At 39.9% G+C, this 26,644-nt stretch overlaps 1 protein-coding gene across 2 annotated transcripts; it reads right to left on the bottom strand.

Annotated features, from left to right (window-relative positions):
• Positions 1 to 919: 919 nt before the first annotated feature.
• Positions 920 to 26,644, bottom strand: LOC115368059 (major histocompatibility complex class I-related gene protein-like). Of its 2 annotated transcripts, XM_030064021.1 has the most exons (9): positions 26,541 to 26,644; positions 25,006 to 25,272; positions 24,003 to 24,281; positions 23,261 to 23,608; positions 22,406 to 22,441; positions 22,180 to 22,296; positions 21,891 to 21,908; positions 1,924 to 1,976; positions 920 to 1,611 (listed from the first exon to the last, which is right to left on the bottom strand). In XM_030064021.1, exons 1-8 carry the CDS (start codon positions 26,587 to 26,589, stop codon positions 1,933 to 1,935), a joined length of 1,158 nt encoding a protein of 385 aa, XP_029919881.1. In that variant the 5' UTR covers positions 26,590 to 26,644; the 3' UTR covers positions 920 to 1,611; positions 1,924 to 1,932. The 2 variants fall into 2 exon arrangements, with proteins under 2 accessions (XP_029919881.1, XP_029919882.1); XM_030064022.1 differs by lacking the exons at positions 21,891 to 21,908; positions 22,180 to 22,296; positions 22,406 to 22,441; ... (2 more) ...; positions 25,006 to 25,272; positions 26,541 to 26,644 and adding exons at positions 2,175 to 2,192; positions 3,806 to 3,919; positions 4,496 to 4,798; ... (1 more) ...; positions 11,419 to 11,685; positions 16,449 to 16,585.

The raw sequence follows: 26,644 nt of genomic DNA, 5'->3' as shown, positions 1-26,644 counted from the left end.
TCCAGAAAGTTGCACCCCTGAGCATGAAATTCACTTGTCTGTCAGCTTTATCAAGAATTAAAGCAAAAATTAACAAAAAAGTAATTAATGAATACTAAACCCTTACTGAATTTCAAAATAAAGTTATATCACAAAATATTTTAAAACTTTGAAAAGGTAAATTTACTTTCTTTTTGCTTGTAGACTTAGTCTAATGCTAAGTTTAATTCAGTGTGCTTTACTGGCACCAGGACAGAGATCACAGTTTCTGTGTGTGTGTGTGTGTTTGTGTCCAAATATTGTGTATCTACCATTAACAACACTTTAACACTTAACAGTCCAGTTTAAAGTTGCATTTTTCTCCTCGGGTCAAAACATGAAGGAGAAAAGTTGGTCGGGAAATTTTGGTGTTACTTTAAAGTTGGTGGAGAAACATTTTCATTGTCCTCCTAAATATACACCAGAGAAATCATAATAAAAATAAAAGATTATAATCTGTGACTTTGGTCCTGGAAATGTGTGTTTTCATCAACGTACCAGAAGGTTGGTTTGATTTTAACAGACCCTTGCTATATATCTACATCTATCTGTCTGTCTAAATTGTTGTGTGTTACCATTACATGAATACATGAAACATTTTTTTTTATTCTAAAACTATGATGCAAAAACAAAGAAACGGAAACATTTCAGACACATTTTATTAAATCATCAAACCCATATTCTGTACATAGTGCACACACAAAGGGGATGTCATACAAAACCTACACACACACACACACACACACACACACACACACAGTGGAATGTGGTAAAACAAATCAAATCCCAAATGACCGCGACCAAATAAGAGCCACAGAATAAAGCAGTCAAATAAAAGATAAAAGCAGCTCCAGAAAAACAAGAGGAAAGTGTAACGCTGTGCAAGGAAATACAGTTCACAAAACTGGATTTAATGTCAAATTCATCTTTACCCATTTTTACATCTATACACAACATCTGACGAGTGTTGCTCACTGAACAACAAAACCCACTTCACCAGATAAGAAACTTGAAGGCTTCATTAAAGTAAAGGGATGGAGTTTTCTGAAATTATTAGAGGGTTGCAGCTGTTTCCCTCAACCTGCCTGGTCATATCATTGTGTGAAGATTTTGTGAAAGCAACAATAGTCATCCCAACATTATCGTCAGAATATCGATAATGAAGTATTTGAAAATAAGAACTGATATTTGATTTTGTCCATATTGCCCAGCGCTACTCTGCTGATGTTACTGATACAGATTTCTATGTAGTCATATTTCTGCCAATTCAGACTGTCGCTCATTTAAGGAAGAAAATCTGCATTTGATAATAAACACAATATAGTGCAGAGACAAGGATAGAGCCTGAATAGTTTACATGATGAATGAATAGAAAACATTTTCTTTTTTTTTTTGGCCAGTGGATCAAAGCAATTTTAACTAATTTGTTTTGTCTTAAAACTTTCCCAAATATCATTTTTCAATAAAACAAGCTCAGTTAATGTGCATTTTTGATTTAATTTAGTGCACATGTTCTCTAAGAAAGAAAAATATTTTTTGATGCCTTGATGACTTCCTGAAATCCACCATCCGTCTTGTCTTCACTGATTCTCCCTGTCAGGACAGAGGAACAGACAGGCTTGGTAAAATATTCAGATTCATCTGTTTGCTTTCAGTTATCATGAGATATTAAGATCTGTGTCTGAAGCGGTGATGCAATCTGCTTTTCCACATAAGAAACAGCATAAAAACTTTTATCATGACCGCTGTTTGAATTTGAAATATGAACTTCAAGTGATCCACAAGTCTAAAGTGTGTTTTCACACCACAGGAATCCATTATTTAGGGAAGAAAGAAAGAATATCTTCTTATATATCTGTGAATGTGCTGCCAGTTCAGGAGTCCAGTACATGATGAGGTACTCACTGTGCTCAGTTAAGAGGCTGAACCATCGACAGATGAAGCCGAACCGTCCGAAGCTACAAACACAACACAAAGAGAGATGATTTAATTTGAAATGAACAAAGTGAGGAACAGAACTGGTCGTGAACGATTACTGCTGAGTGATTATGAGTGTCTGTCCTTCTGATTTATAAATACAAAGCACTATCAACATATGCTAATTTGACAGGACTGTCAATTAAAAAGAATTTCTGTTCTTAGAGCAAAATACTTACTGTTTACTGGTTTAAACCCTGAAATACAAACAAAAAATTAGAGTGTTAGTTAATTGTAAATAACTGAGGATTAATCAACTGTATTATGTACATTACAATTACAATTTTTGTATTTATTAAGATATAAATATTAAAGCTGCAGCTATCGAATATTTTAGTAATCGAGTATTTGACCAAAAATTCTGTCGAGTAATTGAGTAATTGGATAAAATGCGTTTTTGCCAAGATAAAGAGCAATTATGAATATATATATGGTACTATAACATTACAAATGTATTGCATTAAAGGACATAATACAGTAGGTTCGTGGCTGTGCATTTATAAACTAAATGCAAGTGTGTCCATTGTGTGTGTGCGCATGTGTGTGTGTGTGTGTGTGTGTGTGTGTGTGTGTGTGTCACGGACACGTCTTGGCATGGCTGTTTGGAGGCGCAGCGCGAGTCGCAAAATTGCTCCCTATACATACAACTATAACTAAACCAATAACTTTAAAATGAAGAGCACAACATCGCATTGGAAATTAATATAACAGCAGTGGCCGTAATCAGATGTCTGTGGCAATGCAACAAATCTATCTCCACGTGTTGCATGCCACGCGGTTTTTGGAATGAAATAGTTCGTTTTAATATTCTAACACATTTCTGTTTGAGTTAATTTCGTCAGCTATTTTTCAATCTAGTTTTAGTCTTAGTCTTGTGTCAAATGCCCTTATTAGTTTTAGTCATATTTAGTCAACTTGTATTTTTTTTTTGTGTAGTCACATTTTACTCGACGAAAAGTCTTGGCATTTTAGTCTAGTTTTAGTCAAAGAAAATCCAAAGTATTTTAGTCTTGTTTTAGTCAACTAAATTACAAAGTATTTTAGTCTAGTTTTAGTCAATAGTCTTTTTTTAGTCTTTGACCTGCATCATGTTGGCTTTTTTAAAATTTAACAATATTACAAATTATTATTATTTTAAAAATTTAAATTACTTATCAAACAGACCTAACAATTCAGCTACCAATGAATGAGCAGTAGTATGCATGTGATAACATAAATTGAAAAATAAGCCGAAGTGATACCTCTTCTCTGAATAGACAAGCTAAGCCAGTGTGCTGCTGTTAGTCAGTGAAAATATAGCGGAGTGGCAACTCTTCACTTAGTTACACAATCTATGTCAGCGTGCTGCTGTTTTAACTTTGTTCTCGCCGCGCTACGCTTCAGACAGCACCGGTGGGTGTGTGCTCCTCAGTCACACACACACACACACACACACCTCGGCATGAGCACACAGCAACGCAGGAGGAGAAAAACTAACGCTCGGTTGTGCCACATTAAAAATAGTCCGTGCAAAACACAGCGGATTTATATTTTTATTTATTTATTTATTAAGCGATTCTTCGAGGCAGGAAAAATGACCCGAGGCAAAAAAAGAATCGAGGTACTCGATTACTTCGAGTAATTGTTTCAGCTCTAATAAATATATTTATTAAGATAACATTTACATTTCATGGAGTTTGCCATTACCAGAAGCACCATATATAAAAAATGTGAGGTTACAGAACACAAACAGTACACAAAGTGTCACAGGAGGGTATGTTAACTAGTAAAACTGGCATTGTAATAAACAAAGAAACTCTTCATCCCTCACCTTTATTTTTTTTCCAGATCATGACTCCAGTGATGCAGATCGCCACCAGGGCCAGCAGGCCGACAACAGCTCCAACAACAGCACCAGTGGGAAACTCTGAGGGAGAACCTGGAGCTAAAATCAGATCAAAATATGTTTATTTGTTAGGATTTTAGAGAGGATGTCATATGAAAAGGAGATGTTGAATGTGTTTTAGTGAGCTGACAAACACTTGTGGTTACCTTTACTGCTGTCAAAGTTAAAAACTGACTGGTTCATTGTAAAAAAAAAAAAAAAAAAAAAAAATATATATATATATATATATATATATATATATATATATATATATATATATATATATAAAACCCAAATTTGTCCCCACAGACAAATAAATTATGCCACCATGAGGGAACATATATGAACCACATACAGTCCGTACAAACTGCAGTACAAGAGAAAACATAACCTGGGATTTATAATAGATGCCATATGTAAATTATTTAAATTATTTAAATGACGGAAAAAGTAAAAACACCAACATGACGAATAAAATCTAAATTGCCCTGGATTACTGAATTAAACTAAATGACAACAAAATGTTAAGGAGAGAAATAATCCAGCACAGAACAACCAAAAGAAACCTCATGAACTACAAGTCAAGTAGACTAGACGTGTCTTTCCCACCTCCATCACGTTTGATCTCAGTCTTACCCCTGTTGGTCTTGATCACTTCTGGGTCCAGTTTGGTGACGATGTCCTTCTCGTCACCAGAGAGCTGAAACACACAGCTGTACCTCCCCCAGTCTTCAGGTTTGACTGATGAAACGTGCAGGTCAACGCTCTTCTGGAAGGTTCCATCGTGGTTGTGGAGGATCTCTCCGTGGTCCACGTCCTCATGAAGCTCCTCTCCGTCTCTCCTCCAGAACAACATGATTTTGTTGGGGTAGAAACCTGAAGCATGGCAGGTCACTGGAGAGGAGGGAGTCTTCTGGAGGAGAGACACAGAGGGAAGCTCTGGAGAGAGAGAGAGAGAGAGAGAGAGAGAGAGAGAGAGAGAGAGAGAGAGAGAGAGGGAGGGAAAGAGAGAGAGAGAGCAAAAAAATAGAAGGGAGGAAAAGTGGAAGACAGAAAGAAAGGAGAAAAAGTAAACAACGGGGGGGGGTGATATATATATATATATATATATATATATATATATATATATATATGTGTGTGTATATATATATAGCTTATATTTGCGCACATATACTTACTATAATCAGAGTTTGAAATGATAATTTAAATATCATGAAATGTTACACTACACCGCAATTAACTTAATTTTGGAAAAATGAACACCGGAGTCATTCCACTGCTGCGCGCTCGCAGAGGGAGAGAAAAGGGCAAGAGAAAGGTACCTAGGCAAGATTAAATTTAATCCAGTTTTTTGTTCAAGCCTGTGAAAACGACCCTAATGTTATTGTTAATGTTAACATTGTAGGGCCCTATAATTTCAGCTATCACGGAATCGCTGACGGAATCGCGGAATTAGCTAAATAAAATATAATCTGTTTTTAACAGAATATCGTGGAATTTGACATAATTTGAATGAAATGTTGTGTTTGTGTGGAATATGAACGTATGTCTGGGGAAATTACACGGAGAGAAGCAAATCTGGGTGGCACAACCCCTCCAGTCACCTGCACCTGCACCACCAAGAAAAATATTACAACGCTATGACGATGACGCTGAAGCCCTCCCCCACAGTTTCAAAAAATCCTGGAGGAAACCCTGTAACAGTTATAAAATATATAAACATATATGTTGTTTCAAATCCACTGTAATGATACTGTACATTAGCAACATAGGAGGCATATGAACATAACTGTGACCATCACACACATCAGGTCAGGTGAGTCTACCTGTTCTCAGCAGAGTGCTCCTCCCATAGTCCACATACTTCTTCAGCCAATCAATGCACTCCTTGGTGAAGTAGCTGAAGTAGAACTCATTTTGACCTGTCAGTCCGTCCCACTTGTGTTTGGTGATGACAGCCTGTGGTGTTGGAGCGATCCATGTCTTTGTCTTCAGGTCAAAAACTAAAAAGTCTTCTCCATCATAACCAAACTGATAAAAACCATCAGTGGCTCCAGTCTCATTGTCCCATTCACAGCCGTACATGTTCTGGACAATGTGAACACCTGAGAGAGAGACAGAGACAGAGTCTGCAGTAAACCAGAGTGAGATCTGATGAAGGAGGCAGCTCCATGTGAGATGCAAGAACACACACACACACACACACACACACACACACACACAGTATAATGTAATTAAATGGTGATAAACTGTAAAATTGTTGTTGATTATTATGGGACAGACAGAAACACTGAATCGGAAAATTAGACCAACATCCAGTAGTTTCAGTATTAGTAATGCGCGTGTGTGTGTGTGTGTGTGTGTGTGTGTGTTTCAGCCAGGTGTGTAAAGAAATAAAAGTTCAGTATCAAACAGCTGAAAGTGTGAAAACAAAACATTTTGATGGATGATGGCTGGTCTGTGTGTGTGTGTGTCTGTGCGCACTACATACAGTTTGAAAATGTGTTCAAACTGTTTTAATGACGTTACTCAACATCACAGAGAGTTAAAATATTAAAAAAAACAAAACCTGCAGAGTTTTGACTTTAAAGAGCTTTGTCCAGAGTTTATACTCAACACAAAAGGAAAAAGAAAAGTCAGTTCTGTTTTATTTCCAGTTTGGTGTGACCGTTTTGAAGGTCTAATCCAGCCACGGCTCTGTCTGAGGCGAGGTTTGGGCTCCACTCGTCACCACAGCTACACTAGAAGGGACAAAGCAGCCAACAGAGAGCCGACATGCTGAAGTCTGTCCACTGGCTCTGAAAAGTCAAAGGAAAACACCAAGCAGAGCTCACAGGGCTCCATGAGGCAGATGTTCACTGGGAACTGACGGCTCTGAAGGTTTTTCAAATCACGTCCTGAAGAGGATGTGATTCACCTCCAAACTGTCCAAACCACAACAACTGAGCCGAGGAAAGAGCGGCCTGTGTCAGCTGCTGCTGGGACAAACACTAACACACACTGCTGTCAGAGCAGCACTGCTGTGACAAACACCACAGTCAGTCACATCATTGAAAACATGTCAGAATGACTGTTTGAAACTAAAACTCACAGGAAATGAGATTTGCTCTCAGCGCCTGAAAAGTGATGATGAAGTGGAAGAAAGTGAGTCGAGTGTCAGAGAGAAGAAGCCGAGTGGGATCCTGAGCAGGTTCAGGCTCAGTGAACACAGTCTGGACACAGGAAGGAGGGAGCAGAGGAAAAAAACTGTCTGCTAACAAACCAACCAACATGTGACGACTGGATGACAGCTGAGGGGGCGGAGCCAGAGGCCGACTTCCTCTTTCACTGTCAACTAAATACAAAATATAAGAACGACTAATTTTATTGTTTAAAAATACAAATCCTGAACGGGACCAGCGACCTGCAAACAGTTACATGAGCTGTGTGTGTGTGTGTGTGTCACTCCTGCTACTTCCTTTCACAGTAAAAGCCGTGAACATGTCCACTGTGCTATTGATCATTACAAACTCAATGAAACAGCTTTTATGTATTTATATCTATATTGATTTATTAGGGCTGATATTGTAAAAAAAAAAATGATTCATTGGGAATTATATTTTTTCATCATAATTTTAATTTGAACAGAAAAACATATTAAAATGACGATAATGTTTTTTTTTTCTGGGATCTGTACCAGACAAACATGTTTTCTTACATCTGGGAAAAATGATTTGTAGTCCAAACTTTATTTACAACAATGTTTTGTCACACATTTGACCTTTACCACCAAACTGCAGCTGCTGTGATTTGGATATGACACTTGGCCATGTTGTGATTTTGATCATGTTTTGATTAATTGTTCAGTGCTGATATTTATATGCATATAAAGTGTTATGTGCAGTAATGAGAGCCTTGCTGTTGTTTCTTCATGAAGAGCTGTTACAGCCTCACTCACTATGTTTGTTGTTTTAATGAAGAAATCACTGATTTTAATTGTTTCATCTGTTTTTAGTTTGTTTAGAGAAAAACAAGAAAATCTATTTAAAAAAAAACCTAGATTAAAAATATTAATCGAGAAAAGTTTGGAAAAAAATTAAGATTCTATTTTTTGGCCATGTTGCTCACCTGTAGGTGTGTGTGTGTGTGTGTGTGTGTGTGTGTGTATGTAAAATTACATGTCAGAGGATGATTTCTGTGTGTGTGTGTGTGTGTGAGAGAGAGAGAGAGAGAGAGCGAGAGAGACAACAAAAAGACAAAAATTGTGACAAAATGAAATTGTGATGGTGTATGTGTGTTTGTGTATTTGTGCATGTGCGAAAAAAGAATGTGTGTGTGTGTGTGTGTGAAAGAGAGCGAGAGAAAGAAATTGTGATGACGTGTGTGTAAAAAAATAATGTGTGTGTGCATGAGAAAGAGCAAAAAAGAGAGGTGTGTGTGTAACAGAAACGGAGAGTGTGTTTCTATGTAAATTTGTCTGAGAGGATTGTTTGTGTGTGTGTGTGTGTGTGTGTGTGTGTGTGTGTGTGTGTACGTGTGCGTGAGAGAGAGAGAGAAAAAAACTGTGCGTGAGACAGAGAAAGTTAAAAGTTGGGTGGGCAATATGAAAAAAATCTTCTATCATGATATGGACCATTTTATATCACGATAATGACAGACCACGATATACCACGTTATAGTTTTTCATAGAATAACTTGAAAACGTACTCTACAACATCCTACTACAGAAACTGCTGACTTTTCTCACTTTATTTGGAAGTGACGTTAAACAAAACTGTCACAAATGAGACGGCTGCACAGGAGGACAACAATATAAAATAAACAGAAGAGGCAGAGAGGAAGATCAACCACAGCCTCCACATTTTTGCACAAATGTACTGGAATCACATTTTAAATAACTGGTATCAAAATCCAACTTAACTGGACAATTCCAAGAATAATCAAAATAAACAATTAAAGTGCACTTTTATGATGCTTTCTTGACAATGACAAGTGCACAAAGTAAACAACGGCAATAAAAAAAAAATATTTTAGTAGTACACCACTTCCAGTTTCTACAATCTGTAACTTATTTGTTTAACTTATTTGGACTTGGTGTTTTGCCCCGTGGATCGGCTGGTTCCATGAGCTCTCTGAAGACCGGCTTGTCAACCAGATCAATCAGGAGAGCTCCTTTACAGAGCAAACGCCTAACGCCATCACTGAGTTGTTTATGGCGTCGTGAATTTTTCTCACACGGTGAGCCTCGCGCTAAAGACCCCTGCAGCTTCTGTTGAGTGTAGCAGCGTTTCTTCGCCCGACTTGGCCCGGCTGTTTCACTTCTTTCTTTGTCGACACGCAACTTTTGAACGTGTGTGTGCTCCCTCTCGTGTTTCTTCTGCAGGCGACAGAAGAGGTTTGTTGTGTTGGCGTCAGGCGAGGGGACGGTCTTGTGGCACAGTTTGCACATCACGGTTTTCTGCTCTGTGTCAGAGGCCTTGAACCCAAAATGTAGCCAAACCACAGACGTACCCCCTCTTCTCGGTGTAAGTTCGGTTTGGGCTCCTGGGGCTCCGTCGGTGTCGGCTGTGAGAATGATGCATTTTCTACGCCTTCTTCCTCCTCCATGTTTTCATGTCTCTGCTTGATCGTGTGTGTTGTATTCCTGTGTGTGTTGTTGTGTGTTGTATTCCCGTGTGTGTTGTCGTGTGTTGTATTCCCGTGTGTGTTGTTGTGTGTTGTATTCCCGTGTGTGTGTGGTACCACGTGAATAACGTAAAGCAGCGTAGTGTTGCAAAGTCCACAGAATGGTATCTTCTTTGTGAAAATAGTTTTTTATTCTTGTTTGTGTCATAATCTGAGTGCATATTGGCGACCAGTGACAACAATAACACGTTCACATCAGCCGACACTGGGAAAATTAGCTTGAACTGATAAAATAGAAACGATAGAAGAGAAATGACGCGATAGACATTTTTCTATCGTACCTACGATATATATCGTCATATCGCCCACCACCATGTGTGTGTGTGTGTGTGTGTGTGTGTGTGTGTGTGAGTGTGTTTGAGTGTGTGTGTGTGTTTTTGTATGTAAAATTACATGTCAGAGGATGATTTCTGTGTGTGTGAGAGAGAGAGAGAGAGAAAATTGTGTGACAAAATGTGTGTGTGTGTTTGTATGTGTGTGTGTGTGTGTGTGCGGGTGTGTGTGTGTGTGTGAGTGAGAGACAGAGTTAAAAGTTGTGTGACAAAATGTGTTTGTTTATATGTGTGTGTGTGAGAGAGAAATTGTGATGATTGTGTGTGTGTGCGCATGTGTTTGTATGTCTGTGTATGTGTCCGTGTGTGTGTGTTTGTTTGTGTTTGTGTGTGTGTGTGTTTGTATGTGTGTGTGTGTGTGTGTGTGTGTGTGTTTGTATGTAAAATTACATGTCAGAGGATGATTTCTGTGTGTGAGAGAGAGAGACAACAGAGAGATCAAAATTGTGTGACAAAATGTGTGTGTGTGTGTGTGTGTGTGTGTGTGTGTTGGTATGTGTATGTGTGTGTGTGTGTGTGTGTGTGAGTTTGTGTATGTGTGTGTGTTTGTGTGTATGTGAGTGAGAGACAGAGTTAAAAGTTGTGTGACAAAATGTGTGTTTGTTTAGATGTGTGTGTGTGAGAAAGAAATTGTGATGAAGGTGTGTGTGTGCATGCGTGTGTTTGTATGTGTGTGTTTGTATGTGTGTGTGTGTGTGTGTGCGTGCGTGTGTGTGTGTGTGTGTCTGTGTGTGTTTGTATGTAAAATTACATGTCAGAAGATGTGTGTGACAGAGAGAGATCAAAATTGTGTGACAAAATGTGTGTGTGTGTGTGTGTGTGGGTCTGTGTGTATGAGTTTGTGTGTGTGTGTGTTTGTATGTGTGTGTGTGAGTTTGTGTGTGTGTGTGTGTGTGTGAGTGTTTGTGTGTATGTGAGTGAGAAACAGAGTTAAAAGTTGTGTGACAAAATGTGTGTTTGCTTATGTGTGTGTGTGAGAGAGAAATTGTGATGAAGGTTTGTGTGTGTGTGTGTGTGTGTGTGTGTGTGTGTGTGTGTGTCTGTGTGAAAAAAGAATGTGTGTGTGTGTGTGTGTGTGTGTGTGTGAAAAGAATGTGTGTGTGTGTGTGTGTGTGTGTGTGTGTGAAAGAGCGAGAGAGGGAGAAATTGTGATGATTGTGTGTGTGCATGCGTGTGTTTGTATGTCTGTGTGTGTGTGTGTGTGTGTGTGTGCGTGTGTGGGTGTTTGTACGTGTGTGCGTGTGTGTGTGTGTGTCTGTGTGTGTTTGTATGTAAAATTACATGTCAGAGAATGATTTCTGTGTGTGACAGAGAGAGACAACAGAGAGAGATCAAAATGTGTGTGTGTGTGTTTTATGTGTGTGTGCGCGTGTGTGTATGAGTTTGAGTGTGTGTGTGTGTGTGTGAGAGAGACAGAGTTAAAAGTTGTGTGATAAAATGTGTGTTTGTGTGTGTGTGAGAGAAATTGTGTGTGTGTGTGTGTGTGTGAAGCTACGTCAGTAACTTTACAACAATTTGTGATGAAAAAACATTTTATCAGCAGAAAGAGAAACGTAAACAAACCTCCAGTTTGGTTGAAGCGTTTCTTCGCGGTGTCAATTCTGACTTTGAAGGTCTGCTGGTCAGCCTGAGAGATCTGAGTTTGTCTGTCCCAGTAACCAGCATCATCACCTTTGACCTTCTCCATCCAGTCCTGTTTGGGCTCTTCTCTCTGTGTGTTGCTGTCATAGTGACTCATTGGAACATCATCAACCAAACCAACAGCCACAAACTCTGGGAAGTTTGGGACTCCAGACGAAGCCGTGTAGAAATACTTCAGGGAGTGAAGCACTGTGGGACAAACACAGAACAACTGTCACTCACATTTATCAATTTATCAACCAGAAACATTTGTCATCATAAAACACAACCAACTGCCTGAACAACAGAAAATATCGTTTCTGTTCCACAACTACAGGCAAAAAACATCAAAACTGATATTGATATTCATGTTAAAGACAAACAACAACAACAATAACGACATATTAGTGTTTTGTGGACAATTTTCAATAATTTTGTTAAAAGCGCAGTCATTTTTCACACATTCTCAGATTTAAATGTGAAATACATGAAGTGTTATTTTTTTTTTCCCCCAACGCAAAAAAAGTGTATTCCATTTTCAGAATATTTTTCTCCCTGAAATTTATGACCTATATAATTTTAATAAATAAATAAATAAAACACATAATTCTGCCCTCAAAATTGATTTTATTTTCTTGATGTCGCAAATAATTTCAATCATAAACACATAATTTTTAAACCTGGATATTTCAAGATAAAGTGAAACTTTTCAAATGCTCTTCAGTAATTCCAGGAGTTTTTTCATCTAAATCTGAAAATACCAATCATCAGTTCACTCTCTTTATGTTAGCCTGAAATCTGAACCACTTGAGAGTATTGTTTAAAATATATGAATCACATTTTATTGGCAACAAATCTAAATATCAATCTTTATATCTAATAAATGGAAGTGATTATTTGTTCACAATTATGTCTTATATTTCTATTAATTACAGACATACGTTGCTGTCCTGCATTGTTGATATTAAAAAAAGAAACTGTTGAAAAATCTGCTTCAGTGAAATGAAATGTAGCTCCTAAAAGGTAATGAGCCACTTCTCAGAAAAGGAGAATTTAGTTTCTTTTGTTTTCAGCTCCTTCTTTTTAATTATAAAATAAATTTATCTTTGTTGCTCACTGTGTATGTCGATTTACAGTTTGTCCAGTTTATGTTGCTTACAGACAAAATACTTTTTTCTCTGCAAAGGATATGATTTAAAATGCTGAAGTGTAATATTTAAATAAAAAAGATTTTATGTTGAATGAGTCAAAATTTATATTATTAAAAATACTAAAAGTACAATGAAAGATTAAAATAAAACGATGTAATTAGTTACTTCCACCTTTAATAATATTTTTTTACTCATACAGACAATTATTCTTTATGTATTTCAGGTTTATTTGATATGGATGGATACAGTGTGAGAGGAGTTCATCAGTGTGAGTGTCGTGGTGTTTATAGCAGATGTTAATTTACAGCGCCTGTCCCCTGAAGCGCTTCTGGGAAAGTCAAAGATTTACACATTAAAACAGTGAGCTACTAAAAAAGAAATCAGGAGGTGAACTGAGTCCAACAAGATACAAAAAACACACATTTAGTGAAAACAGAAAACTGTAACAGGACACAGCTGAACACAAAAAAAAAAGAAAAGAAAGAAAAAGCTAAAGATGAGAACAAGTTTGAGCAGATCAGCGTCATATCAGTCAGTGTGAGCGCAGAGGGAAGGCGTTTGGCTTCAGCTGCAACATGAACACAGCGCCCTCACATGGCGCTCACTGGTACTGTTAAAAACTCAGACTGTGCTGGTAACATGCACGCACACACACACGCACGCACGCACGCACACAGTCTGGTATCGCACACTATTACAATAAAGGTGTGTTCACACCGGACGCGATAACGCGAATTCGCGCGTCAAGTTTACATTAAAAGTCAATGCAAAGACGCGATGACGCGCGATTTCGGGTCGGGCGGCGCGTTTCGCGCGATACACGCGACGCGTTGACGCTTCGTCGCGTCGCGTTGACGCTTCGTCGCGTCGCGTTGACGCTTCGTCGCGTCGCGTTGGACGCTTCGTCGCGTCGCGTTGGACGCTTTATCGCGTCAAACGCCTCATCGCGCAAGTTGAAAAATTTCAACTTTTGACGCGACATCGCGTGATGCTTTGACGCGATAGCCAATCAGTGTTGATATTCTCCCTACGTCACCTATGTCAAGAACTGCCAAAGGAAATCGAAAAATGGAGGACAATATTATTGTTGCCGTGTGCGGGCTACCGGGCTGCCAGGCTGCCAGGCTGCCGTGTGCCGGCTGCCAGGCTGCCGTGTGCGGGCTACCGGGCTGCCGGGCTGCCGGGCTGCCCTGTGCCGGCTGCCGGGCTGCCGTGTGCTGGCTGCCGGGCTGCCGTGTGCGGGCTGCCGGGCTGCCCTGTGCCGGCTGCCGGGCTGCCGTGTGCCGGTAAATTTTGCGAATATGTGTCCGTTGCTAATGCAGCTATTGGATGTAATTTACTATTAACCATGCTAGCGGTAACGTTAACCCGGCATATCTGTCTCGCTACGTGTGTGCGTCTTGTCAGTGGATGTGTGTCGCCACAGATGGAAAAGTCTGCGGGACACCTACATCAGGGAGAGGAAGGAGGGAGAGAGGAGGGTGGGTTCGCATCAACGCGTCCATCGCGCGATAGACGCGATTGGGGAAATAAATGATTCCATGGTCACGCGGCGCGTTTCGCGCGTGACGCGCGATTTCACCGCGTCCATCGCGTCCGGTGTGAACACGGCTTAAAGGTGTGTTCACACCGGACGCGATAACGCGAATTCGCGCGTCAAGTTTACATTAAAAGTCAATGCAAAGACGCGATGACGCGCGATTTCGGGTCGGGCGGCGCGTTTCGCGCGATACACGCGACGCGATGCCGCTTCATCGCGTCGCGTTGACGCTTCATCGCGTCGCGTTGGACGCTTCATCGCGTCGCGTTGGACGCTTTATCGCGTCAAACGCCTCATCGCGCAAGTTGAAAAATTTCAACTTTTGATGCGACATCGCGTGATGCTTTGACGCGATAGCCAATCAGTGTTGATATTCTCCCTACGTCACCTATGTCAAGAACTGCCAAAGGAAATCGAAAAATGGAGGACAATATTATTGTTGCCGTGTGCGGGCTACCGGGCTGCCAGGCTGCCGTGTGCCGGCTGCCGGGCTGCCGTGTGCGGGCTGCCGGGCTGCCCTGTGCCGGCTGCCGGGCTGCCCTGTGCGGGCTGCCGGGCTGCCGTGTGCCGGTAAATTTTGCGAATATGTGTCCGTTGCTAATGCAGCTATTGGATGTAATTTACTATTAGCCATGCTAGCGGTAACGTTAACCCGGCATATCTGTCTCGCTACGTGTGTGCGTCTTGTCAGTGGATGTGTGTCGCCACAGATGGAAAAGTCTGCGGGACACCTACATCAGGGAGAGGAAGGAGGGAGAGAGGAGGGCGGGTTCGCATCAACGCGTCCATCGCGCGATAGACGCGATTGGGGAAATAAATGATTCCATCGTCGCGTGACGCGCGATTTCATCGCGTTCATCGCGTCCGGTGTGAACACGGCTTAAGCTCGGTCACACAAATCGAAAGTATGACGATCTATTAATTAAAGAATTGACAGGCTTTAACTAATCATTCCTTTATTTTTATTATATTTTATCTGCTTCTTTAATGTCTCGTGTTTTCTCTCATTTCATGTCATTTTCCTAATTTCATATGGACTTGCGCAGCAGAAGTCAAATCTCCACTTGTGCACATTAAAGATCTTTTTCTATTCGTTAGAGACTAAAATTCACACCCATTCCAGCCTGGACTCAACAAATATCTGGAATATTAAAATGTTTTTATTCTTCTTACTGGCGGTTTGGCCGACACAGGTCTCATCAAAGTCAGATATGAAGATCTACTAAAGCAACTTGATGTGAAATTAGAGGAGAGATTTAAAATGTGATCTTACCCGGAGATGCAACATGACAGAAGAGGAACAACAAAATAAACTCCTTCATCTTGATTTGAGAAAGAAATAAATTTGACAAAAATCAATAAGTCTGAACGGTGAAACCTTCCTCTCAGCCCCGCTGGCCGCTTGTGTCTCGACCAGAGGACGCAGTCTGTCTAATGAGCCTCACGTCACAACTGGGCGGGACAAGAACCCGACTGACCAATAGAAAAATCTGAAAGGCTGCAACGTCATTGGTTACTAGGCAGATTTGAAGAATTCAGGTTGTTAAGCGAAAATAAAACTAAACTCTGGTAGAAAGAGAGACTGAAGCTCTAATATTTTAGTGACGCAGAGCCGCTTACAAAGAGAAAAACAGCACAACAATCATTTATTTCTACATCAAAAACATTAACAGCAAAAACAGAGAGAGGGAAAAGAAGAAAACCAGAGGGAAGACAGAAGAAGTGATTTATAATCCAAAGAATGACCTTACAGATTAAAACATGTGCACCAGAGCGAAATGTTTTTTTGTTGTTTTTTTTTTTTAGAGCAGATTTTTAAAAAATGTGTTTGTGATTAGAAAGACGGATTAGTGAGTTAGTTACTTGTACATTGATTTATTTCCATTTTTCTTCCCTTAGAAACTGCACACAGCCACACACACTGACAGGCACTCCCATGTATGTAGACTGTTCTCCTCACTTTGAGAATAAAATCCTTCGACTAATCTCTTAAGTGCTGTCATTTCACTCCGTTTGACCAGGCAGGCTGCTGCTAAAAAATATAGATCCTTGCTCAGTGCTTTTCGGGGTTTCCCTACACGCGCACACACACGCACACGCAATGATGATGTGACTCAAGAGTGTGATAGACTACGAATTAAAGCATCGACAAGGCATCGCAAAGCCTTATTCTGCTGGAATTCACCCTATTTTATTTTATTATATTTTATTTTATTAACTTCTTCTCTGTCCTGTGTTTTATCTTATTTATTTTATGTCTTACTTATATCTGCTGATCTTACCTGGAGATGCGACATGACAGAAGAGGAGCAACAACATGAACTTCTTCATCTTGCTCTGTTTAAGAAATAAAGTTCACAATATTTGATAAATCGTCTGTCTGATCAAACTTCCCCTCTGGTCTGCGTGTGTGTCGCGCTCAGAGGAAGCAGTCATAAATGGGCTGTACAAGAACTGGCCAATAGAAATTCAGAAAAGGCTGATTTTTTTGGGGGGTTACTAGGTAGAGTTGAAAAATTGAGGTTGTTGTGTAAAAATAAACTGGTAGAAAGAGAGACTGTAGCTCTATTTGATTCACACACAGCTACTAAAACCAGAGTGAAGACAGAAGAAGTGACTTATAATCCAAAGAATGACCATATAGAGAAATGCTAGATTTAAAAAAATAATAAAAGTAAAAGTAAAAAAATAAAGTAGTTCATTCCAAGTTTGATCCATTTCAAAGGTGAAATCTTTTGACTTCTCCTTTGATTTAGTTGAAACTGAAGCTGAGATCATTTATCACAAACCTGCTGATGCCACATTTCTCAGTTTGTGTTGACAGTGTTCATGAATATCCACAGAGGCTGCTTGTATTTTCCTTCCAGCTGCTGAGTGTCAGTCGGAGCTGCAGCCTCTGTTCATGTCTCACTGAGAACAAAACAGCAAAACACAGCAGCTTCAGCATCAGTCCTGGGGCCTATTCCATCAAGCTGGCTAATGGGATAGCCTGGCTTATTTCGATGAGTCTCGCTAATTTAAGTGAGAGTTCCGTTCCATCAAAGTGGCTTATATGAGTTGCAGCTCAATAACCATGGCAACTTAGTCAGCAGAACTAGCCTGCTCCGTGGCAGGCTTACAGCCAAGCTTAGCTCAGCTGCTGTCAGAGAATGTCCGACGGACGCAAACAGACCCCCAAATGACGGCTCCGTCACGTCTATATTGTTGCCCCGGCATCACATATTCAATTTAATTAAGTTCAAATTTAATTATGTAGCACCATGTCCGTGTTCGGAAATATAAATTCAGACTTAGCCTATTTCCCACAATGTGACCAAGCATGAATGTACGTGTTTACTTAATAAAAATAAACCTAATGAAAATCATGTGTTATCACTGTCAGTCTCCGAAATCAACCGAATAAACAATCAATTACTCAATCAAATTTTATTCATATAGCACAAGTCATACATCAAATGCAACAACAAGCGTTGAACATAAAAGGGTTGAAAAGAACATGAGGTTAAATAAAAAAAGACGTCTTATTTTATTTCCCACCCGCAATTTGCGATGACCCGCCTCTATTCTGCCCGAAGCCAATAGATTAGTTGACACAGGTGAGGGACGTAAGGACACATATTTCAGTTCATCCCAATTGGATTCATGGTCATCCCACTTTTTGAATGATCCCTTTATATTTGGATTTTTACATGTAGCCTACCTATAATTTCATATGTAATGTAAATTCCTAAGTTTTGAAATCATTTAGCCTATTAACTATTAAAAAAACAACAACAAAACAAACTCAATAATCATCATTTTGTTCAAGCTGTGAAGACAAAGAATGAAAGCATTAAATACAGTCCAAACCATGGCTTTCTGTTGTGTTTAAATTTATAGGCTACTTAGCCTACTTCCTTCTCCAGTTTTTTGATTTCCATATCCCGACGGTGTCGCGCCGGTCAACAATTCTGCTTCCGGCGCCCCCCTGGCCACTAGCGGCGCCCCTCCAGCAGATGGCGCCCTAGGCAATTGCCTATACCGCCTATGCCAAAAACCGGCCCTGTTTGTGATGATTTCTCTATATTCTTCATATAGTTCCATCAGCAGTGTCTGCTCCGCCGCTGAAAATGTCGAGGCTCTCCTTTTCCCCTCCTTTTGAGACAGTTGTACGTTCGTTTCGACAATCGACTGTTCTGGGCTGCTTATGTGCCCCGTGAACGCGCGCACTTGAGGCTTGTTCACACGTGGCTAGAATTAGCGCTGACCTGACGCGGCTGAGTCGCGTTAGTGGAACGGGTTGAGGCTTTAGTGAAAGCTGACGCTAATTCAAGCCAGGCTATATCACGTAAGCGCAGCTTTCTTTAGCTGCTTTCATGGAATAGCCCCCTGCTCTGGACCGGACCGGCTTTCACTTTGAGCGCCTCACCATCAACACACTCTGCGTATCTGTTACAGCGTCAGTAAGGCCGTCAGCTCCGGACCTCAGGCTCTGATTTCTAACAATAAAAAAATTATCTTTGTACTGAAGAAACCACATTTCTGTATTTATTTACTCCCTCACTCCCTTTTCCACTCTATGTAGTGTCCTTCACAGTTCATCGGAATGCACCTTGGTACCTGCCTCACCTCCTTTACCTCACTTCCTTTTCTCCCCTTTTCTCATTGATAATTTGTTCTAGTTTGGACCCTCGTTTACCTGATTAAGTTCATCTGTTCACTCCTTATTTAAAGACTGCACTGCCTCCCTCCTTCACATGGATGGTGCAACAGTTTGTTTTTCTATGCATATGACAATAAAACTCTTTCTCTCACACTCACTTTCTCTCGACAAAAAAACAAACAAACTGAGCATCAGGGGCCCGTTGCACAAAAGTAGGATTAAGACATCCGGGATAAGTGAGTGAGCCGAGCTCAACGAATCCAAAACAAGAGCGTCCAGGCTCAATTGGTTGCACAAACGCCAAGCCAGGATCAGCAGACATGGATTCATCAAGCCAGCTGAAACCTATCCTGGATAAGTGCGCGCACGCGGCTTCCTCAGTAGACCCCGCCATCGATCACAGATTCACCGATCCACCATGGCAGCGAGAGCAGCGTATTTCCCCCCCTCTGAGGCAGAAATCCTTATGGAGGCTTACGAGGAGGTGAAAGATCAAATAAAAAAGAAGGACAACACGGCCACTGTTATCAACAACGAGAGAAAGCGTGGAAAAGTACTGCAGACCGCCTGAATGCGTAAGTAGTACGCAAATACACACTCACTGTTCCGCTGAAACCATCACAATTACAATCCAAATAGTTAATTAACATCTCCGAAAACGTAGTTGTACTCTGATTATTAATCAGTTGAAATTGTAAGTGAAATTGACTGCAGATGTGAGTAAAATTGCGTAAATGCAACTCCATCAGACTGTATAACAATTTGATAAATAGATGAGCTCACTGACTGAATTGAATTTCCCTTTAGGATAAATAAAGTTCCTCTTATCTTATCCTTATATTTGCTCCTCATGCTCCATGCTCCTCTGCATGCACATCAAGATAAAATCCCCCTCAGGTGCCCATCAGGTGGGTTTTTTGAATAGGAAATCCTTTCACAGCATTAATGTTTAGGTGAACATGACTTTTTGATATTGTCAGTTAATGAACACTGTACACTGCTTGTGATGTGCGTTGATTGGTTTAATAGTCTTCATCTTATAATTTCAGATGGTCTGCAATGCTGACTGTCTGATCAGCAATGTTGTGGCAAAGTGGCCTGGCTCAGTCCATGACTCCCGAGTCTTTCAGACCTCTGGAATCTATCAGCACCTATCACAAGGTGAGCCACACAACCTCTATTAATAACCACTTTTTACATCATGGCTGTGTCAAGAATGTCACTCTATTTATGAGGTTGTGATGATGAGATTTTGTATTGACAGGTGAATTCTCTGGTGTGTTGCTGGGGGACAGGGGGTATACCTGCCAGCCTTTTCTCCTGACACCACAGACCCCCAGGGAGCACAGCAGGCCTTACAGTCCTGCCCATGCCAGGACAAGTGCCAGGACTGAAATGACCTTTGGCCTCCTGAAGGTGCTTTCACTGTCTTTAGGACTTAAGGGTCAGCCCTTTGAGGGCATGTGACATCACTGTGGCCTGTGCTGTCCTCCACAGTGTGGCCTGCCTGAGGAAGGAGAGGGCCCCCAGAGTGCCATCACACACAGACTGAGACAATCCTGCATCTTCCCTGATGACTACAGTGGTCGGCTGCTCAGGGACCAACATGTGTTAAATTATTTTAGTTAACATGCATGCTCTAAATTTAAGTTAAATATGTCCTGCAGTGGCAGAGATGCATACTGTGAATTTCAGTTAAATATGGCCTGCATTGGCAGAGGAATTAAAAAAAAAAAAGTTTAATTGTATTTAAACTGATTTTGCCTCTTATGTCGTTTGGGCTGTATACTGTGTGTATACAAGCTTGCTACTGCATCCATTCATTTGTCTGTTCATTTGTTGTGTATGGATTTGTCCTGCATTTATTTCAGTGTGCAGACATGCAGGGTGTATTACATACAGACCTTTGAATGTGTCTTTATTCTTGTATTGTATAATATGCTTTGATTCTGTGCTTTCTATCATGTAGAGTCACTGTGTGAAGGAGCTGATTGTTTACCTGCTTTGATTTATCCTTATTCAATAAAGGAATGTCATGTTACTCTTTGATGTATATTTATATGGGATGTGTATTTTATAGTCTATGGGAAACTGTAAATTATCTAATATTGCAACATCTAAAATCATCATTTATCATCAAATTAATGATCACAAATGTTTAAATAATGACAGGGGGTCTAGTTTCAACACCTTCCTAAAATGATCGCCTAAGTCTTTTTTTTTTTTTTTTTTTTTGTCAAAAACAAGTTTTTTGCCTAAATCATCTCCTCTTGATGCTGGCCACCTCTGGTGAAATCACCAGCATCAGAACAGGTCATGCCATTCTACCCCTGAAGTATAACTGCCTAAATCACTTGTGTGCAAAAACTGTGACTTTGGTAGTTTTATTTTTGCCTAAGGCAAAAAAAAAAAAAAAAAAACGTTTTTAGGCTATTTTAAGCATTTCAAGATGGCAGCGGTATCAAGAAGAAAGAAAATTTTCTCTGCCAGTGAAGTTATTTCAATGATCCAGGGCTCATCCTCAATTGGTAAGTGATGAGGTTTAGTATAACTTTGGCATATAACATATTACAATTGCCTAAGTCAACAAAGGCATGTTCAGAAATTTGCCTAAGTCATTTATTTCTGTTATGTTACATAATTGACTGACATTGTTTTTAGTAGTCATCTTTTTTTATATAACATTTTTGAGTGAAATTATCAATAAATATCATAGTTAATTTTTGGTGAATTTTTTTGTGTCTCTTGAAAAACCTGAAAAAATGACTTAGGCGATTATTTTAGGAAGGTGTCGATGTGATAACAATGCGTAGTGGGCAGTGGAATAACGTTTAGTTTCCGTTTGTGGTGACTGTTGACTGAGATAAGGGATAAGATTAAATAAATCCTGGAACTTAGCCTGGTCTGGAGCAGGCTAGCTCCACAGAATATATCTCCATGGTAACTTATATCAAAACATATCCTGCTATCCACTATCCTACTTTTGTGCAACCGGATCAAGGATAAATTAATCCAGGATAACCAAGATATCCCGGCTTAATCCCTTATCCTAGTTTTGTGCAACAGGCCCCCGAATACTTACCGTTTGCTTTTTCAAACCCTGAAATACAAACAAGAAATTACAGAATTAGACAATTATGAACAAATTAAAATTCATATTTAAACAGAAGAACATTCTCTATTATGTGCATCACTATTACTACAAATGACAAATGTATTCTGAAGATTTACATTTCATGGAGTATGCAATACCAGAAGCACCACACACAAAATATTAGGTTAAAGAACACAAACAGTACTCAAAGTGTCACAGGCAGGTGTGTTAACAATTAAAAACTGAATTGTGTTGAAGAAAGAAACTCTTCTCTCACCATTGTTTCTTTCTCTGCAGATGAAGACTGCAGTGATGCAGATCACCACCAGGACCAGCAGGCCAACAACAGTTCCAAGAACAACAACAGTGGGAAATTCTGAGGGACAACTTGGAGCTAAAATCAGATCAGATTATGTTTATTTGTTAGTATTTCAATTTTAGAGAGGATGTCATATGAAAAGTGTTGAATGTGTTTTAGTGAGCTGACCAACACTTGTGGTTACCTTTACTGTTGTCAAAGTTAAAAACTGTCTGGTTGTCTGAAAAAGGAAAAAAAAAAAGTTAAAAAAAAAAAAGACGTTACCCAAATTTGTCCCCACAGAGAAATAAACTATGCCACCATGAAGGAACATACACTACTCACAAAAAGTTAGGGATATTTGGCTTTTGGGTGAAATTTATGGAAAATGTAAAATGTTCACGCTACAGTGATATTATATCATGAAAGTAGGGCATTTAAGTAGAAGCATACACTGGTGATTTCCTCATCTCAAACAATTTCTTGAAACAAAAGCCAACAACAGTGGTGGATATACCACAACAAAAAATGTCAGTGTCAATAACTTGTCATGTGCCCTTGAGCATCAATTACAGCTTGACAACGACGTCTCATGCTGTTCACAAGTCGACTTATTGTCTGCTGAGGCATGGCATCCCACTCTTCTTGAAGGGCGGCCCTCAGGACATTGAGGTTCTGGGGTACAGCGCTCCGAGCCTCTACACGGCGACTCAGCTGATCCCATAGGTTTTCTATGGGATGCAGGTCCTGAAATTTCACCCGAAAGCCGAATATCCCTAACTTTTTGTGAGTAGTGTATATGAACCACATACAATCCATACAAACTGCAGTGCAAGAGAAAACATAACCTGGGATTTGTAATAGATGCCATATGTAAATTATATTTTAAATGCCGGAGAAAGTAAAAACATCAATATGACTAATAAAATCTAAATTACCCTGGACGACTGAATCAAGCTAAATAACAACAAAATGATAAAGAGAGAAATAATCCAACATAGAACGATCAAAATAAAACTCATGAACTACAAGTCAAGTAGATGAGACGTGTCTTTCCCACCTCCATCACGTTTGATCTCAGTCTCAGGTTTGATCTCAGTCCTGCCCCAGTTGGTCTTGATCACTTTTGGGTCCAGTTTGGTGACGATGTCCTTCTCGACACCAGAGAGCTGAAACACACAGCTGTACCTCCCCCAGTCTTCAGGTTTGACTGATGAAACGTCCAGGTCAACGCTCTTCTGGAAGGTTCCATCGTGGTTGTGGAGGATCTCTCCGTGGTCTATGTCCTCATGAAGCTCCTCTTCGTCTCTCCTCCAGAACAACATGATTTTGTTGGGGTAGAAACCTGAAGCATGGCAGGTCACTGGAGAGGAGGGAGTCTTCTGGAGGAGAGACACTGAGGGAAGCTCTGGAGAGAGAGGGAAAAAGGTTAGGTGGGACAGGAGAGGAGAATAATAACAGACAGCAATGAAGGAAGCAAGAAAAAGGAGGCAAGGAAAGAGAAATGGAGTTAAAGGGGCAGGAGAGAGAGAGAGAGAGAGAGAGAGAGAGAGCAATAATAGAAGGGAGGAAAAGTGGAACACAGAAAGAAAGGAGAAAAAGAGTAAATAACAGAGAGAGAGAGTGAGGAAACAGAGAGATAGAAACAGAAGAAAGGAGGAAACAGAAAAGGGGCCAAAATTACAGTTATAAAATACATAAACATACAAGTTGTTTCATATTCACTGTAATGATACTGCATATTAAAAACAGAAGAGGCATAAAGTTGTGACCATCACATACATCAGGTCAGGTGAGTCTACCTGTTCTCAGCAGAGTGCTCCTCCCATAGTTCACATACTTCTTCAGCCAGTCAACGCAAATCTGGGTGAGGTAGTTCTTCAAACCCTCAGTTCGACCTGGCAGTCCGTCCCACTTGTGTTTGGTGATGACAGCCTGTGGTGTTGGAGCGATCCATGTCTTTGTCTTCAGGTCAAAAGCTACAAAGTCTTCTCCATCATAACCATGCTGATTAAAACCATTAGTGACTCCAGTCTCATCGTCCCATTCACAGCCGTACATCACCTGGACAATGTGGACACCTGAGAGAGAGACAGAGACAGAGTCTGCAGTAAACCAGAGTGAGATCTGATGAAGGAGGCAGCTTCATGTGAGATGCAGGAACAAACACACACAGCGCGCGCACACACACACACACACACACACACACACACACACACACACACATACACAGTACACACACACAGTGAGGAACTCTAAACCTTCACCCAGAAGGTAACAGCTCAAACTCACTGTGCAGAATGTGTGATGGATCATTGATTACCTTATTGACTTTTTGCAGAGTGGCCTGTTCATTGATACTCTGACTGGAAAAGTGCTCTTTAATGCCAATAATTTTTCCAGCAGCAAGAATTAGCCGAAGCTGAACAGAGAGGTTTCCAAACCAAGCTGCGATACTGCACCTAATTAGACTCTCTAAGACAGCCTTATAAAAAATCAACATAAATTTTTGATCAACACCATGAATTCTCAGACGGCATAAAAAATGCAACCGTTGTTGTAGTCTGCAGCAGAGGCCGTCAGCATGTGTGCTCCAGGAGAGTGTGTTGTCGATGAAGACACCAAGGTACTTATAAGACTGCACCTGGGAAATGGCTAGGTTGTGGATGACCACAGGCCTGTGGTCCCCCATCCCACGAGGATCAAACACCATTTCCTCAGTTTTAGTCTGTAACTTCACAACAATTTGCGATTAAAAAATTTAAATTAAAAAAATTATCAGCAGAAAGAAAAATGTAAACAAACCTCCAGTTTGGTTGAAGCGTCTCTTTGCGATGTCAATGTTGGCTTTGAAAACCTGCTGGTCATTCTGACACCTCTGAGTTTCTCTGTCCCAGTAGTTAGGAAGATAACCTGTGACCTTCTCCATCCAGTCCTGTTTGGGCACTGCTCTCTGTGTGATGCTGTCATAGTAATCAGTTTGAACATCATCAACCAAACCGACAGAGACATATTCTGGGAAGTTTGGGACTCCAGACGATCCAGTGAAGAAATACTTCAGGGAGTGAAGCACTGTGGGACAAACAGAACAACTGTCACTCACATTTATCAGTTTATCAACCAGAAACATTTGTCATCATAAAACACAACCAAATAAATAAAATGTATGATTCTGCCCTCAAAAATGATTTTATTTTCTCGATGTCACATATAATTTCAGTAATGACACATCATTTTAAACCTGGATATTTCACGATAAAGTTCTCTTTGGGCAAAAATGAATCATAGGCAACTGGACTTAAGTCCGATAAAGTGAAGCTCATCTGCTCTTTTTTCATCTAAATCAGAAAGTATCAATCATCAGTTCACAGTCTTTATATTAGCCTGAAATCTGAACCACTTCAGAGTATTGTGAATTTAGTTTCATGTGATCTTTTGTTTTCAACTCTTTTGAATTATAAAATAAACTTCTCTTTGTTGCTCACTGTGTATGTCAATTTACAGTTTGTCCAGTTTGTTGCTTATAGACAAAATACTTTTTTTCCGCTGCAAAGGATGTGGTTTAAAATGTAGAAAAGTGTAATATTTAAGAAAAAAAAGTTTTTATGTTGAATGAGTAAGAACTTAAATTAGTAATAATACTAATATTTTTTACTCATACTGACCATTATTCTTATTATTCTTATTATTTGTATTTCAGGTTTATTTGATGTGGGCGGATACAGTGTGAGAGCAGTTCATCAGTGTAAGTGTCGTGGTGTTTATAGCAGATGTTAATTTACAGCGCCTGTCCCCTGAAGCGCATCTGGGAAAGTCAAAGATTTACACATTAAAACAGTGAGCGACTAAAAAAGAAAGCAAGACAGAGGAAGTGACTCATAATCCAAAGAATGACCTTACAGATTAAAAAATGTGCACCAGGGAGAAATGTGTTGTTTTTAATAGCAGATTTTTAAAAAATGTGTTTGTGATTAGAAAGACGGATTAGAGAGTTAGTTACTTGTACTGTTCATTTACTTATTTCCATTTTTCTTCCCTTAGAAACTGCACACACCCACACATACTGACAGGCACTCCCATGCATGTAGACTGTTCTCCTCACTTTGAGAATAAAATCCTTCGACTAATCTCTAAAGTGCTGTCATTTCACTCCGTCTGAGCAGGCAGGCTGCTGCTAAAAAATAAAGATTCTTGCTCAGTGCTCAGTAAAGCATCAACGAGTATCGCAAAGCCTTATTTATTCTATTGTAATTCACCTTATTTTATTAGTATTATTTTTTTTATTGCTTCTCTGTCCTGTGTTTTGTCTTTTTTTTCTTACTTATATCTGCTGATCTTACCTGGAGATGCGACATGACAGAAGAGGAGCAACAACATGAATTTCTCCATCTTGCTCTGTTTAAGAAATAAAATTCACAATATTTGATAAATTGTCTGTCTGATC

Source organism: Myripristis murdjan, chromosome 11 (genome assembly GCF_902150065.1).
Source record: "Myripristis murdjan chromosome 11, fMyrMur1.1, whole genome shotgun sequence".
Taxonomy (NCBI): Eukaryota; Metazoa; Chordata; class Actinopteri; order Holocentriformes; family Holocentridae; genus Myripristis; species Myripristis murdjan.
Note: the sequence above shows the minus strand (reverse complement) of the source record. Positions and strands in the feature narration are given on the sequence as shown.

Coding starts and splice junctions, on each gene's coding strand:
- LOC115368059 (XM_030064021.1), bottom strand. CDS start 26,589: ATGGAGAAATTCATGTTGTTGCTCCTCTTCTGTCATGTCGCATCTCCA. Junction 22,442..23,260: donor TGAGATCAAACGTGATGGAG/GTGGGAAAGACA, acceptor TTCCTTTTTCAG/ACAACCAGACAGTTTTTAAC. Junction 22,297..22,405: donor TAACTTTGACAACAGTAAAG/GTAACCACAAGT, acceptor ATCTGATTTTAG/CTCCAAGTTGTCCCTCAGAA.